This window comes from Stigmatopora argus, chromosome 6 (genome assembly GCF_051989625.1).
Source record: "Stigmatopora argus isolate UIUO_Sarg chromosome 6, RoL_Sarg_1.0, whole genome shotgun sequence".
Classification (NCBI taxonomy): Eukaryota; Metazoa; Chordata; class Actinopteri; order Syngnathiformes; family Syngnathidae; genus Stigmatopora; species Stigmatopora argus.
The window spans coordinates 6,718,418-6,734,895 of record NC_135392.1 but is presented as its reverse complement, the minus strand read 5'-3'; the positions used below and the strand labels follow the sequence as shown (position 1 = coordinate 6,734,895).

The 16,478-nt window shown below is 39.9% G+C and overlaps 2 protein-coding genes across 2 annotated transcripts; both read right to left on the bottom strand.

Moving 5' to 3' along the window:
- Positions 1 to 1,072: 1,072 nt before the first annotated feature.
- pfdn5 (prefoldin 5) lies at positions 1,073 to 2,579 on the bottom strand. Its single transcript, XM_077603307.1, has 6 exons — positions 2,443 to 2,579; positions 2,130 to 2,232; positions 1,799 to 1,830; positions 1,617 to 1,691; positions 1,422 to 1,527; positions 1,073 to 1,260 (listed from the first exon to the last, which is right to left on the bottom strand). The coding sequence occupies exons 1-6, from the start codon at positions 2,506 to 2,508 to the stop codon at positions 1,187 to 1,189; spliced, it is 456 nt and encodes a 151-aa protein (XP_077459433.1). The 5' UTR covers positions 2,509 to 2,579; the 3' UTR covers positions 1,073 to 1,186.
- A 453-nt stretch (positions 2,580 to 3,032) lies between these two features.
- espl1 (extra spindle pole bodies like 1, separase) lies at positions 3,033 to 15,829 on the bottom strand. Its single transcript, XM_077602863.1, has 32 exons — positions 15,632 to 15,829; positions 14,629 to 14,724; positions 14,182 to 14,478; positions 13,358 to 14,107; positions 12,697 to 12,798; positions 12,478 to 12,586; positions 12,247 to 12,374; positions 11,845 to 12,038; positions 11,519 to 11,761; positions 11,263 to 11,407; positions 10,962 to 11,121; positions 10,707 to 10,846; positions 10,451 to 10,585; positions 10,174 to 10,290; positions 9,910 to 10,081; positions 9,268 to 9,396; positions 9,025 to 9,181; positions 8,754 to 8,863; positions 7,532 to 8,634; positions 7,073 to 7,463; positions 6,750 to 6,869; positions 6,055 to 6,268; positions 5,768 to 5,952; positions 5,570 to 5,697; positions 5,170 to 5,292; positions 4,847 to 4,996; positions 4,608 to 4,775; positions 4,404 to 4,508; positions 4,220 to 4,335; positions 3,911 to 3,994; positions 3,594 to 3,758; positions 3,033 to 3,493 (listed from the first exon to the last, which is right to left on the bottom strand). The coding sequence occupies exons 2-32, from the start codon at positions 14,707 to 14,709 to the stop codon at positions 3,292 to 3,294; spliced, it is 6,423 nt and encodes a 2,140-aa protein (XP_077458989.1). The 5' UTR covers positions 14,710 to 14,724; positions 15,632 to 15,829; the 3' UTR covers positions 3,033 to 3,291.
- Positions 15,830 to 16,478: the final 649 nt, after the last annotated feature.

The window sequence follows — 16,478 nt, the reverse complement described above, 5'->3', positions numbered from 1 at the left end:
GTGAAATATGAACGGCACACTATGATAATGCCTTTACTGCATTTAAATAACACGCTCATCAAATCTCACACGGAGGAAGCGTATTTGTGTGCTGAACTCCAGTGAGATTTAAAAAAAAAAGATACGTACTGCAGTATGTATGATTCACTTGGCATTGTTTGTATTGTTGTGCTTTCCATAACCAGCCTCAAGAGCACATTTGGAAGCTCTTTAAAAGGTCTCTATTTTGGTAGAACATTCCTTGAGTAGAAGCCAATTTTCAAGACTCGAACTCTTAATAAATCTCCCCCACTAGTTTCCAAATATACTTACTCGTGCACCATGCCAAAGGCTGTCTTTCCTGCAAGAACTTCGGTTCAGTAGAAACTTAGTCCTCCCCCCTGAAGGACGACGACTGGCTGCGTCCAAATCAGCCCGACTTGGAATAATAATAAGTAATCTTTGACCCATGACGTGCCAAGCACGACACGACCGTTCAAAGGGTGCGCAGTCTGTTATACTGAATAAATTTGTTACCTCCGCCAAGGAGACTATGCTTGCGTCGATGTTTATCAGCAGTACTTACGCCAAAAGTTTAAAAAGGGGGCGGGAAATCCAAATAATAACAGTACATATATGCACACAAGGGGGACACTCTCAGGCTAAAGAAATTGTTTATTTGTGAATGGAAAATGTAATCAACAGTGAACTTTTAGAGTTTATGTTTGAAAGTGAGCGGCCCGGTGAATGAGTGGTTAGCGTGTCGGCCTCACAGTGGGAGACCTGGGTTCAAATCCAAGTCGGTCCACCTGTGTAGAAGTTGCATGTTCTCCCTGGGCCTGTGTGGGTTTTCTCCAGGTACTCCAGTTTTCTCCCATATTCCAAAGACATGCATGCTAGGCTGATTGGACACTCTAAATTGCCACTCAGTACGAGTGTGAGTGTGAATGGTTGTTTGTCTCCTTGTGCCCTGCGATTGGCTGGCCACCAATTCAGGGTGTCCCCCATCTGTGGCCTCAGGCCTGAAGTCAGCTCGAATAGGCTCCAAATTTTTAATTTCTGAAAACATGCTTGCTACAAGGACAACACCATATAACATTCACCACTTTTTTATTCCCAAATTATGCAAGAAGACATCATAGTGCAGGACATTTTACAGTTCTTTTTCCACACACACAGCATGGCATTCATTTAAGTGTTGCCACATTTAAGCCTTGGTGCTGGAAGTCTGTTTACTTTGCTGTAGCTGTTGGATCTTCATGTTCATGACTTCAATCACAGCTGCAAGACACCAAAAAAGACATGGTTGTCAGAAACAACAGATCAAAATGAGGTGCTTACATCAATAATGAAACCTATGAAGAAAAATATTGAAAAAAGTTATTTTTAAAGTTCCCAAGTCATTATCTACTCTTATTCTTATAAAAACTTGTAGGACTCACCTTGTTTCATGGCATGTTTTTCCTGAAGGGCAGGCTGAATTTTTTCTATTTGCTTCGTGAGAAAATTTAGTTTACGTTTGAAGAATGCCTTTGAATCTGCTACATTCTACAAGGAAGGGAAATACAAATTACACTTTGAGTAACTTAATATACATGTAAATTAGAGGAAATATAATGAAAATGTTTACCATTTACCTTTTCAACATAATACCCCGTCCCCACATCCACTAAAACATGATCCACATCATTTAATGTTCCAGGCACGTACATCTAGAACAGGTTATGTCAAGGAATGCACTTTTCAAAAAATTAATATAAACCATAAAACAATGTGATTACAAAAGTATTCAGTGGTGCTGAATAAAACTCAAGGATACAGAACTTGTTAGTGGGACAAGTAATTGTTTGCCTGCAAGATGAGACAAAAAGAGTACGTAAACATTTGAAATGCAAATACATAATTATTATTATTTTTGTAAAAATAATGTATTCCCCAAAAGGCAAGGGATTTGCTTTGGGGTGAAATTTTAGAATTACCTGAAATTCCACAATAAACACAAATGCACTTTTCACATTACCAGTTTGAGTTTGATTTATTTAAGAAATGGAAACCCCGTTTTAATGAACATATATACATTAGATTATAGCCAAAGACTAATTTCCATGTTTCGTCCCCAGGCCCCAAGACTGAAAAAGCATCCCACCTACCTTGATTGTTTTTATTAAGCGAATTCAAATTATCTTTCGCGTCAACAAATTTGGCCTGGACAACTTTGAGCTGGCTTATTGAGGACGTCAGGAACTCGATCTCCTGCAAAAAAAAAAGGAGCACACCAATGGCGAAATTGTCTGCAAGCAACCTAACTGAAGCATGTATAAATGTCTAGCACGCCTCTTTAGGATAAAAATGGGTGAAACCATGCCATCAATGTCAGAACCAATGCAACAAACCGCCCAGGGATATTCAGTTCAATTATCGTCAATACAAAAAGGCAACTATAATGACCAAAAAAGCACTTACTTGGTCTAGTTGGCTCTTTAGACCCTCAAGCTGCGGCAAAGATAGATCCGCAAGATTGATCGCCATGTTGGGAGTGTGTTGTTAAAGACTGCTTCCGGTTTAAGGAATTGGTTGTTCGGTTGTGAAAAATGACGACTCCTGCTGGACGTTCAGGGGAATGCAGTTTAACCGCTCGCTTCTACCTACATATAAATCAGTCTCAGAAATGTTTCAACCATTTCACCAAACAAAAGCGACCATGTGGATGAACAGTCAATTTAAAAAAATGAAACATAAGAGGAAAATCATAGACAACACAAAACTTTAAGCATTTGAAAGTGAAAGTGGGCTTACTTGGGTCTTCTCTGAGTGCCCCAATCCCCCCCCCCCCCATCCCAAAAATATGCATGATAGGCTTGTTGATCACCCTAAATTGCCCCAAATGTGTGTATATGGTTGTCCATCTCCTAGTGCCCTGCGATTGGCTGGCCACCAATTCAGGTTGTCTCCCACCTGGTGCCCCAAAGTTAACTGGCATCAGCTCCAGTACCCCTGTGAACCTTGTGAGAATAAGCAGTTCAGAAAACGAATGGATTTATTAAAACACATCATTCAATTCATTGAACTATGGTTCATTTTATTTAAAAAAAATATGCAGGTCGCCATAACACTCAGACAAACAAACCTACATAAAACATTCAAGCTCCACTAAAATCAGTCATTTAAAAACCAAAAAAACTTAAAAATTCTCACCAAGTACAAATATTAAATATCAAAAATGTAACATTTTTAACCTTGAATGTTAATGAAAATGAATATACTGCTTTGAAGAGGTGCCCATCGACCAGAGCTGTAGGTAACTGGCTTCCACTACTGCAGATGAATTGGTAAACCATAGACTATAGGTGCGGCTCCATTGAGGTGCTTCAGGTGAGGGGCCTGCCGTGAAGGCCCCATAAAATCCAGCAGAGCACTCCCAGATTTTGATGTTAACCAGGAGTCCAACAAAGCTTTGGTGAAACGATTAATTTCTTGATCCGTTACATCCCACAGATTTCCCAAAACAAAGGGGCTGAGTGAGGGGAAGGAAAATGTATCACATTTAATCCGGTAACATTATCAATCTAATAGTCTAATTTCTCTCTCTTTTTTTTTAATAAAGATTTTCTTACCAGCCTGCCATGAGGTAATAGAGGATGATGCCTTGACCCTCCTGATCCCCCCGCACAGCTAAAGCGGCACTGCTGCAGCCGATCAACAGAGAAGCGGCTCTCATTGATCGATTCAGGATTGCCTGGTGATCAAGGAATCGTACGCCTGCACCGTGTCCCAGGTAACTGTTAGTGTTCAAAAGGGGATGGCGTACAGGACGAGGGGCGAAAACAAGGTTACCAACATTAAAAAAAAAAAAAAAAAAAAAAAAAAAAAAAAAAAAGAACGACCAGAAACCAAGAGCGAACAAGTACAAACAAGGCTCTCCCAAACTTACATGTACAGATCCTTGGCTGCAACAGCCGCTTCCAGCTGTCCCGATTTCGGTGCATGTCCACACACACCATCCCAACTCGGCTTACTTAAAATACAGTAGCAATGTGGGTAAAGAAACAGAAAAGCAAAACTGTGTGAATTTAATAGTTTCCCCCAGTCCTGAGGTCACAGAGGATTGGCATTGTTTGCCCTTTAAGTCAATTTAAAAGGACACAAACTATAGTATTAATTGTATATTTGTTTAGGCTTCCCTACTATCATGTTTTGCAAATTTTCTGGGGAAACCCCTAATGCAACCATTGTGTCTCACCTAGTAAACCATTCTTGAAATTGTTGCTGCATGCGTTCTAAACTGGCATCGGGGTTCAGGAGATAAAATGAATTCTCCTTGTCCACACCATTCTTCAGGATGGACTGAGGGTCATTCTGAAAGAGGACAATGTCCTGATGACTGATTTTCATTACATATGGGTACGAATAATGAGAGATCACACCTCTTTCTGGATACTCAGGCCTATCAATGACTGCCAAGATGGCATCCGACTGACCGAGCGGAACTTTAAGCAAGCGATGCTCTCCCAAGGTAACTTCTGAAGGTGCTGTGAAGGAAATATAAGTTTGGGATTAATGAAGATCTAAACAAAAGACTGCGTAACTTAATATTGGGTGTAACAAATCATAAATTGAGACTCCAGTACCCTGTCCAGAATAAGGACCGTGTGACCACAAGGCTCCTCTGTGTCTGGAAACTGCAAAGCAGCCGATCGGAGAAGCTTCTCACAATCGTCATCCCATTCGGGGCAAACTCCCAGAGCAAAACTTCGCAAGTCTTTTAGAGAGAGTAAAGGGCTTGCCGAAAGGACAACCTAGACAAAAGTCAAACAACGTTTTCGAATGGAAGTAGGGAAAAAAATATATAAATAAATCAAAATCACACCTTTAACATCTCTTCACTGGCTGTCACTCCCTTGGCACACAACATCTTGGATAAGTGCTTGGCCAGAGATGAGAGCTTGCTATCCATTGAAAGAGGGAGAAAAAAGCTCTTCCAGCATCCCAACAATTCCTCCATCTCTTTCAACACTTGCTACAAACAAATTATACAACACGACTCAAATTTAGCAATATTTAGCACAGGCCAATGGCCTTGAAAAAAAAAAAAAAGTCATTTGCTCCATTACTTTGGATCGTAAATGTTTCATGTTCAACATTTTTATTTGAATTAAGTATTGAGCGATTAGAAGTGAACTTGGTCCATACCTCAACTCTTGAATCAAGTGACCTGCAGTTTTCCCACCACAGAGTTTTCTCAGACACATTGTGCAGAGCCTTCTGATCCACCAAAATAGCATCCATCTCCTGGACCAGCCCTCTTATAGAGCGCTTTACAAAATAAGAGAATTATTGACCAAAGCTTCAATAAATTAAATGATCGCCAATAAATGACAGCTTTTATTTAAACTATTTTAAAACAAACAGGGAAATGGCTACAATAGAAACCAAATTTCTGCAAAAACTTTCAGCCACAGACTATTCCCTGCATTTATAGTAAAAACTGATTGCATTTTGGAACTAGTCACCCTCCCAACTCCAGATCTTCCTTATTTATACAATCACTTACAAACTGCTAATCTCTCAAATGCCATCGAATCATCCTTACCGGCTTTGCATGGGTGGGAATGTGTACGGTCACAGGAGCGGACCCCTTTTCAAGACGTGTAAGAAGGATACTTCCACCCACATGTCCAACCCTTACTCCAAGCACAGACATCACACATACAGTCACACCTGTGGCAGAGAGAAAGAAACATGGGGGCCTTTCGCTCTTGCAGTCTTTCAAAAATACGACCTAGGTTACCTGAAGGAAGATGCTGAATTTGTTGAATAAACTCTCGGCAGTAGTTTTGAGGGAAGGCTGAACAATCAGCAGTGGAAAAGGAAAATATGCTCTCCAACTGAGATAATCTCTGATCCATACTATGGTCGTCTAGGTTCAAATTTTCCATTTGATCTGTGAGCCCAGTGGTCGTTTTTCTCTGCTTCCTATAAATGAAGATGACCAACAAGTGAAAAATGTCAAACGCTCCTAAACTACGTCAAGGACATTCCTTCGTTATGTCACGACACATGGAAGAAAACACTTACCTGAGACAATTATCTAAGTGTCTGATGGTGCGATGCCGGCTTGTTATGCCCAAAGATTGGGAATGAAGCATTGCTGTAGTTGTGGGATGCTGTTGTCCCATAGATAATGCCAAAAAGGAACAAAGTGTTGGAAAAATGGTGGGTGAGGGGAAGTGCTGTAACGTTAGCCAAGCGGAGCGAAGTAACCCCTGAATATCCTCCAATGAAAGAATGTCTACAACAAAAACAGAAGAAAACCAATTAATCACATGGAAAAAGAGTTAACGCATCAACCCCATATGAACAGGAACAAAACACATAACCAAAGGCAAGACAATAAAATAAATTTAAAAAAATTAACATTTAAACAAAAAGGAATAGCAGGTACTGGATTAGATCAATCAAGATTTTTTCAAAGCCTGGCAAGTCACCACTCAGTTTGCTGTTCTTGTGGACACCAAATTTAAAGTCCTACTCCATAATTTGTGTGTCCTACTGTATAATTTGTGAACTGATTGTCTTGAAACTTGGTAGCTATTAACATCGGCCAGGATGGCTGCCATGCTAAAAAAAAAATGTAAATATTTAGATACATGCATTACAAATGTTCCACTCTTAAATACTAAAATAGTCAGAACTATACTCAAATGCTGGGTAATCCAAATACATTAGGCATGCATGTTTTGGAGAAGATAACATAAAAGGTCTAGCCTCACCTGGCCCCGTGCTTGAATAAAGGATATCGGGTTGAGTATCTTTTACTTGATGTCTACTCTTGTCAAAGTCATTCATCTTAAACTCACAAGTCAAATCCCTCCTCAGCACTTCAACAAAATCTGTGTTGAAAGATGGAAAGAGCAAGAGTTAAAGCTAACGCATGATTATGTTAATCTTTGATATTGAGCTACAGTAATCATCTTTTACCATTTACAACCACCATTCATCAGTGTGCAATCAGCTTCATTAAACCGATGAAAAGGTACCATACTACTGTATTCATTTTAATCAAAATATCGAGTAGGTTACACATGAACTTTACCTGAAGGGGCACTGTCTTTTGTCTCGGTATCCGATGTCTTTAAATACTCCAAGCTCAAGTTTAGAACGTCATTAGTTTCCTCATCAATTGACCTCATTTTATCTAACTCTTCGTCAAAGTCCAACTCTTTGCCGGAAACCTTTCTGCCTCTTCTAAGTCTTGCCGAGGGACCTCGACACACTAGAGCTTCATCTTCTGACGAGGTTTCTTGTATTAGCACGGTGCTCTTATGCCGAGCCTGCCTTGTGGGAAGGATCTTCTCACAAGGGGTATCTGATGAGGCTTTAGCTTTGCGAGTAGCCGATCTGCTAGTTGTCTTCTTTTTGGAAAGGTTTTCTTTACATTCTACCTGAGGATTGTATTCTGGATCACTCTCGTCACTAAAATCCACCTGCAATAAAGACAGTTCAAAGAATAATAAATAAATACAACCAATAATCAATTTCATCACTTTGTTACCTTGAAACGACATTTTTTCATGCGCCTTGGAGCAGCAGGTAAAGTCTTAACTTTGCCTTGAGCAGGTAGGAATTCATTGTACACCTGAAACCGTGTCTTGGAAGCAGTTTTTGCTGACTTTTGCATCTTAACTGCGGGTTTTGCTTTCTGAGCAGGCGTATGGAAAGTTGTGGAGACCTCTGTTTTAAAGTCAAAAACGTTAAGTTCCCTTCCAAAAGACTTGGATTTATTGACAGGAGTCTGGGGAAACATAATTGGAGTCAGACTCTTTCCTTTGGTTGTGGAGCTTGGGACCTTGACCTTTATCTCTCTTGGTTTCTTCTTCTCAGACATTGAAACACTTTTAGGCTCCATAAGTAAGGATTGGTTTGTTTTCAGAACAGTCAAATCTTTTGGTGCCTTCCAAGTCCACACATTTGAGAAAAGCTCCTCTAGCTTGCAGTTCTTTTTTGTAGACAAGCTAATCATTGATACAAGGGCTTTGATTGCCGTGAGATTTGCTTTCACAGCTTTAAGTTCTGGAGAGTGCATAGAATCGACAAAAGCTAAACCAGCTTCAATTATTTTTGATATGTTGCAGACCTTACCGAGGCCGGGTTCAAGGCTAGAAAAGGCCATGTGAAGGTACACACAAGCAATCACATTATGCATCAGAGATGGTTTTGGGGACTGTTTTGCCGCTTGACACAGTGGTATGAATTTGGCCAATTTTGCCTTGAGTTTGGCTGTGATCATTTTACAACGGGCTAATGTTGACGATTGAAGTTTAAAACTGGCTTTGGCTTGAGAAGGATCTACCTGCAGAACCAAAGCCTGTGCTGCAGCCCAGCGGGCAGTGACACGGGCCAGGAAGGGCTCCGAGCAGCAAAGGCACGAGCAGGTTGGTTTGTGCGAGAGGCATGAGAGCCAACTATTAGGCTTGGCCTTGAGAGGTGGAGAGCTCGATTCGTCATTCACAATTGCTTCCTTGACAGTCCACCTTGTACTCAGGAGCTCCTCCAGATCATCCTCATTTACAGGTAATACAGAATGAGATTTCTGCAAAGGAAAACCTTTCCTTGGCTTAAGTTTAACTTGGGATTTGCAGCGCAGTTCTGAAAAATCTGAACAGACCAAAAAAAAAAAATCCTGATTTGAGACTCAACATTAAAACAAGACACAATGGAAATTACACTTAAAATGGCCAAGTCTAGTAACCCGAAGTAATGAAGTCTGTGCAAACCTGAGTAAAATTCCAGAAGGTTCTTGACTTTGTCTAAATCAAATCCACTTTCTGCAACCTCCCCTAGCATTAGCTCCAACTCCGCTTTCACCACCAATAGCTCGGCAAATCTATGACAATCAGAATAAAATGCACAAGGTTATGGCCGTTCTAATAAGTGCCTAACAATCCTGATTAAAATTAGAGAGATTGGTTAAATTCACTTGGTTCAAGAGATTGGAAGACAATGTGTCACTACACAGGAATTGCTGCAATAAAAGCATGGACTTACTGGCTCAGCGCTTGCAACTTGATGGCAAGTCTCAGGGCTTCCCGGCACAGCAGTCTAGCATCATTGATGGCACCACAGGTAGTTCTCAGCATGATCACTTTCATTGAGCAGTTCAACAATTCCAAAAGGATCCGCCATTTAAACATGAGATTATTTGCTGCCGCAGATGATGACAAGGGTCACATTACAACAAAGGTCAAAATGAATGCCAAGTGTTTTTTTTTCCTCAGTAACATAGCATACCTGTGTCAAAAAAGCGTACATCTGAGCCATTTACATGAGGCCCATAAAGGCCATTACCCACAAAAGAGGTCAGCATGGACACAAGAAGCTTCTGACTTAGAGCCAAGGCGGTATCTGGGCTTTTAAAACCTGCAAAAGAAAATCAACCAAACCAGCTGAGTTTAATAGTTATTTTATAACATGATTATGAAAGTGGACTGCTAGTACTGCCAGTGTTTTAGATTTAAATTTTAGCACTAGCTACAATGCAATAAAATACAAAATGCAAGGATATTGCCTGAGGAAACAAATATACACAATTATCAACAACATCGCAACACAGCCAAAAATTAAAGTAAACACGCCTTTTTCTTCTCTTTAATACATTGCTGAGGCTTTGAATTGGGATTTGGCAGATTCATGATATTAGAAGAGTTTGACAGAATAATGTGATTGGTAGTAGCTCCTTAGTATTATTTCCATTGTAGCTTTGTAATGTTTATTAGCATATAGTAATGAAAAGTAAAAGCACTCCCAATTCCAAGACATTCAGGACTACTCTGCTCAGATAGAAACAGTGGTGCTGGCAGAGCAGCACGGGATAGCGGCCAACTGACTTTGCGATTGAGCTACATTCACATAATTTGCTTGCAAACAGCCTACCATGCTGTATAATACGACTCCGCTGGGTTTGTGACAGGGAAGTTGTGTCCAAACTGAGGTAGGAGCTGCAAGTCTGAAGTGCTTGAGCTCGCAACATATACCAGCTCTTTGTACATTTCTGCTCTGTAGCCTCTTTAAGCACATCGCAGAGGTAAGAAACCCCACGATCCACCTGTGGAAGTGTAAAAGTCAAATTTTATTTTTACAAAAGCTATAGCTTTGATTTGAGAATGTGAAACCTACATCTAACCAACAGTTACTTACTAGCCCAGTCCTGTAACAGCATTGAGATTTTACTAAAATGATGAATAGGGAGAGGGGGGAAGGACCTTCAATGTTTTCATCACTGGTGACCATCTTTTCCGCTTGTTCAGTCTGAGCCTAAAACATCAATTGAAAAGTCATTCCCGATCAACTTTAAAAAAAGGGTTAAAGATGTAGATTGTCCATAAACTCTGAGCACCGGTTTGCCCACCCCTGACCTAGACTATGTGGTCTGCATAAAGGTATGTTGAGGTTTTCTGACAAAAAGTAGCATTACCAGAGCAAGTTCAGAAGAGCCCATTTCCAAAAAGAGGCTGGCTGACTGACAGAGGGAATACACACATCCCTCCGTGTCAGAAAGTTGGCGGGATAGATCAGCAGCAAGTTGATATGCTTCCAGAGCTTTTAATGGCTACATCAAAGAAATACAATAACAGAGAGAAGGGCTAAAGAATAAGTGAACAAAAGAAAAGCAACCATTTTTTTTTGCTTTGTACTATCCAGGGAACTGCAAAAGAAACACACTTTGTTACCTTTCCCATTAGATGAAAAAGCGATGCAGTGATCACGATAGAGTTGTAAGTCCATTTTGGATTTCTCACACTGGGCAAAAGTGGAGTATGAAGAAGCGCAGCCCACTCAGTAAGCGCTCTCTCCAAAGGCTCACACAATTCTACAGGAAAAAAAATTAAAAAAAATTGTCACACCAAGAATAAAGCATCACTAACAGGGTGAACTGCAAATACATGCTGCAAATTTAAAGGAAATTTAAAAGAGAGTGTACATACTGTTGTGTGCAGCCAAGCTGAATTGCAGTCCATTATGTACCAAGATGTTGTCGTCATCATTCTGCTTGTCTATGCAATCAAAATCATTGGTTCCGACAGGATTTTCTACACCTCCGGACTGCTTGCGCATCTCTTGAAACCTCACGTCCCTTTCAATTGCCTATCAAGACAGAAAACTTAATCACATATTTCAGACAATACTGCTTTTGAAAGAACCGTTTATAAGAATGATGTGTTTGCAAAGACAAATTCGAACAAAACAAGTTTAGTGACCAAGTCCATGGTGTCCACCCTTGCTCACCTCCTTAAGATTCTTCTCAAGAGTACAGACAAAAACCCAAAGCAGAGCATGAGCCTTGTTGTCCTTTAGTTTGTTAGTGTTTTCAGGAGTCTCTGGTTCCTCTTCCAGGAGCCGTAAAGCTTCATAGGCAAAATCTACAGCAGAGCTGTAAAATGACAGGGAAATCAATCGTACACAACACATTTTGGTCTTTAGTAGCCATAGGATAAAGTCAGCTCTTTAACTGTAATTGAAAGTGACTAGAACAAGCTCCTACCAATCAGTCTGTTCACTGAAATCCTGAAAACAAACAACCTGGGCCATTTCGCAGAGGTAGACAGCACGCAGATGTGTGTGTGAGCTCTCCTCATGACAGATATCAAGCAGATCACAAAGAGTATTGTAGCGTTCTTTGGACATGTCGCCAGCCTCCTCTTTATAGGCACGCAGCTCTTCTTCCAAAAGGCAAAGCATTAGTTTTTCATCCAGGATGCCAGGAGCAAAACCATCACGTAGAGTCCTATGAGGGCACAAATCAACAGTCACATAACATGAATGAAAATGGTCAAAAAGTGCATACAACTCTATAAAATTGATGTGGACCTTAACGTGATGTCCGTTTCAGAGTTCCGTGCAGCGTCAATCTTGATTTTAACCCACAGAGAGATTGGCTCCGACATATGTAAAGTCATGTCATCGCCTAGCGCCTTCAACCATATGATGACCCAGTCAAGTGCTCGCTCCAGGCGTCCCGATCGCCGGGACGCCTGCACGGTGAGCTTGAAGGGTGAGTTGAACTGGAGAAGATTTTAAAAAAAGAAAGGTACCATACTACTGTATTCATTAAAAAAAAAAAAAAGAGAGAGAATGTAATGATAGCATTCATTAGCAGTTTTCAACTAAAACTCAATGCTTGAGGAGGCTACAGAAGAACAGTTTAAGGCTAGCCCTGGATCTTTGGACTTTTAGGGTATGCATACAGACGATGTCTGTCTATCAGCTTACCTTATCAATAGGGAGTCTAGCATTGCGATTCTTGCTAAGATCCTGACACAAGATCTCAAGAAGTAGGAGGGCCTCGCCATACAGACGGCGGTTGTATAAGACACAAGTCAAGTTGTTCACCGAAACCACTATATATTGAGGGAAACCAGCACAAAATGTATGTATGACGGTGTGAACATAATGTGCTTTTCAAAATTATCAAGGCACTTTTATTTTAAGGTTTATACCCACCTGCTTTGAGGAGATTTTCATCTGAGAGTTGATGCACTTCAGTCAGCATCTCATGAGCTGCTGCCTTGCAGTACAACAGCACTCTAGTCAGAGTGTCCCTTTCCTCCAGCTAACAGACAAAAAAAAAGTACAGACATGTACATAAGTGCGCCAATCGAGTTTTGGGAACATTGTGTCAATCAAATTTAGCAATCATTCATGTAGAAAATAAATCTTCACCTGTGATTCGACCATGCTTTTATAAGCAAATCCAAAGCTTTGGAAATAATTGACACAAAGTGTCTTTTGTAGTCTGCTGAACTCACTTTTTAACATCGAGCTCTGAAAATAGAAACAAACAAATAAAGATTGGCCTAAAAACAAAAGCACTGCATATGATACTGGTCAGGGGTAACTTGAGATATGAGGTTAATTTGTTCCATGATGAAACTCACGTTACAAAATGCATTAAAATTTTATCCAAACAGAATTGTATTGTCTTTGAAAAAGGAAAAATTGCTAGAAATATATTTTTTCTTTTAACTTCTAATTCTGAGGGCATTGGTCTCTTGGCTTGAGTAAAAGAAGGCGTTCTTTGCCTGGATAACGGATATGCTTATCAGTGTTTTACTATTCAACCATCTTTTATTGTTCGTAACAACACTACAGTATGTTTTTTTTTAAACCCTCAATCATGTAATTTATATCTCAAGGCACCACTGTAGATAAAATAGTGCATGTATAATCTAGCGAAAAATTAACAGGCCGTTTTGTAAGTCATCTCAAAAGATTGTGAATAGTCAAGTTACTTCAAATTGTATTGTAGGAAAAATAGTTGCATGTGACAAAATATTGTAAATTAATTAGCTCAAAAGAATAAACAAAATACTTGAGCACAAACCTTCAGGATCCTTATGATCCATTCTTGATGCTCCTTAACAAAAGCAAACCAGGCTAGAAGCACAGGGCCCTTAAATCCCTTCTTATGGCAATTTTCCACCACCCAGGAAACCAGTTCGCATCCTTCTAAGACAGAGTAAGCTTCACGTTCGCTCAACTTAAGGGGAAGAGAGCACAAAACCCTGGCACATTCTATCAGAGGCTTATCACTCTGCTCGTCAGGTTTTACCACAGAGTGGATTTCGATGGCAAATTTTCCAAGCTCCAGAGCCGCAGTCGGAGAGCCAGCATTGTTCTTCACCTTGTCCACAATATCACTGAGAAAGATTGAGGCCAGACTATGATGTGCAGCTGTACACAGCATCTTGACTATAACCAGCGCCATTTCAATGAGAGTGTGCATGCTAAATTTGTCCGTAAACTGCATCAATCCATCGACCTGGCACCCTTGACTACCATGCCCAAATCCGGAGAAAAGATTATGGATTTCACTGAGAAGAAATGATGCATCCTCCTCACTCCTCGCGTCCCAGGTTTTTACAAACTCATTCACCGCAACCTCTAAGTAGACATGAGCTTTGGAAAGGGAAAGAATAGCAGTTTCATTGCCCAACAACAGATGGAATTTAAGGGCTTGAAACTGGCAACGTAGTTTATCTTTGGGATTGAAGATGTTTTGGTCCACACTTCTAGCGAGTCCGTTCCATAAGACGTGGAAGCATTTCTGCACAATAGAGTTATGTTGCTCATCCTAAAGACAAGGTGGGAGAATGTGTTATGGAAATATGGGATGGAAAATGGAGATGAAAAAGTCATACAACAAACCTGTGGTATTGATGCGAGCCTGGTATGAAGCAATGCAGCGACACGGCAGGAGAGCCTGTGGACTTGCAGAGAGCTGAGCCTACTGACTATATGTAAAATAATCTTTTCCATGTATAGCGGAGTGCTTTTGGTAACGGCATATACGTCATAGTGATGAAGGGCCAACTCTGCAAGCTCTACTAATTGATTGATATGATCAAAATCCAGCGATACAAATCCAAGTTGATGGTGGCAGGCTCTAATTACCCTGTCACACAGTGTGCGACCATAATGACAGGGTAAACTCTTGTCCAGGTGCTACAAAACACAAAACAAAGGATTTGAGATTTTTTTGGTTGTTGATGATTTTACTGAAAGATGTAACGATATAATGAAGTCTTCTAATAAGAATGCACAGCTGTAGGTCTATTTTTAAAAAGGTTTTTTTTGAAGTTTATAAAACCAAACCTTGAGTTCTTGATATAACAGCAACACTTGATCAACTGAAGCTGTCCGTTTGATATACTCGTCCGCATTCAAAATGTTCATGACGTCGGTAGAGGGCTGCAGGGAAAGACAACACTTGCAATATTTACAGAAACACCAGCCCTGTAGGATTTATACTGTTGTTTGATATAGACATGAAAAAAGTAGAGTGATTTAATAGTCCCAGGGGCTATTTAGCCGGTAACCGGTCAAATAGCCTATATGGCCCCATATGGCTATTTAGCCGGTAACCGGTCAAATAGCCTATATGGCCCCATATGGCTATTTAGCCAGTAAGAATTCTGTGTGGAGTAAATAGTAAGAAACTACGGCTACGGAGCCACTGCCTAAATAATAGTCATTAAATCCCTATTCACCTAATGTTAAATTCTATCAATTGGCAATAACACATCAAATTTCAATAAGATTGGTTGACTGGTTTAGAAAATCCCCTATTCACTCAATGTTAAATAATAGGTTACTGGCTAAATAGCCCCTGGGACTATTAGACCGGTTACTGGCTAAGGAGCCACTGCCATTTTAAATGGCAACTTTCATGCTTTGGGAAACACAAAAACAATTGGTAGGAGTCAGTTAGATGGTGTTTTCAAAAGCACACATTCCCAAAACTAACATCTGCATCAGGTTTGAACATTGGGTTTTTACACACTTCTCACCCCGGGCGTGAAAAGGAAGTTTTATTGACAACTACAATTTCTTCCTTGGCTAGATCTAATATTTCTTAAAGCCAAAATATACCATTGGAAATACGAAGTACTGTTTCGTGTCATTGTCTTCATTTACACACAATAAAAAAACTAAGAACAAACCCACCGGGACTGGCGATTCCAATTTTTTTGCCAAGGGTTGGTTCTATTACGACAAATTTTGAATTAAGCCACTTTGACTAACGAGCAGGCAGAAGATTAACATGACGCAACATATCTGACATGAAACGTTGGGAAGAATATCAAAGGCGACTTACTTTGATTTGAAGTACTGCGCGGTGATATTAGTATTTACATAGGGCAAAAAGACATTTCTCCTCATAAGATCACAAAACTAGGCAATGAGCAGCGGAACTATGACTGTATAACTGCAAATTGTATAAAACTATAACTCGGAAAGCGTACTACCGCGTCGGATATTTGAAAGCCTCGCTAACCAATCAGATAGTAGCACTGCCCCACTACACGGAAACGCCTAGTATTATGGGTAGGTGTAGTTTTCATTATCATACGAGAAACAGGAACGTTCATTTTTATAGGTTCCCAATAATTATTCATGCACAATATTCAGGTGCAAAGATGATGATGTAAATCAATTCAAGGTGTTTGCTAGAGTGGTTTTGTACGTCTGTCTGTCCGTCGGCCATTCTGTGTGTATACTTAATGGGAGACTCCCACTAGTTCCACTGGGCGTGGCTGTTAGGAACGCGTCACAGAGCAACAAAATACTGCAAAGGTAAACTTGCCCAGTAGATGGCAGTACTGTCTCTTTGATAATATTGAATAAACAACCACTTTAAACGGTTTTATAAGGCTCGAAACGTAAAGACAGCAACGAGTCACGTGAAATTAAATAAAACGTAGTCCTTCAAATAGTTACTCGAAGTTTCCAGCAATTAAAACTACTTATTATTGTTATTGACTCCGTATTTATTCATTAGCTATTTATTGATTATTTATTTGCGCACAAGCTTTAAATCTCATCATACTTGTATAATGATAATAAAAGCATTCAATTCAATTCAAGACAAAACATTTAAAATAATATTTATTAATAATATACAATATTATTATGTTATATATAATAAAATAGTAATTATTTAT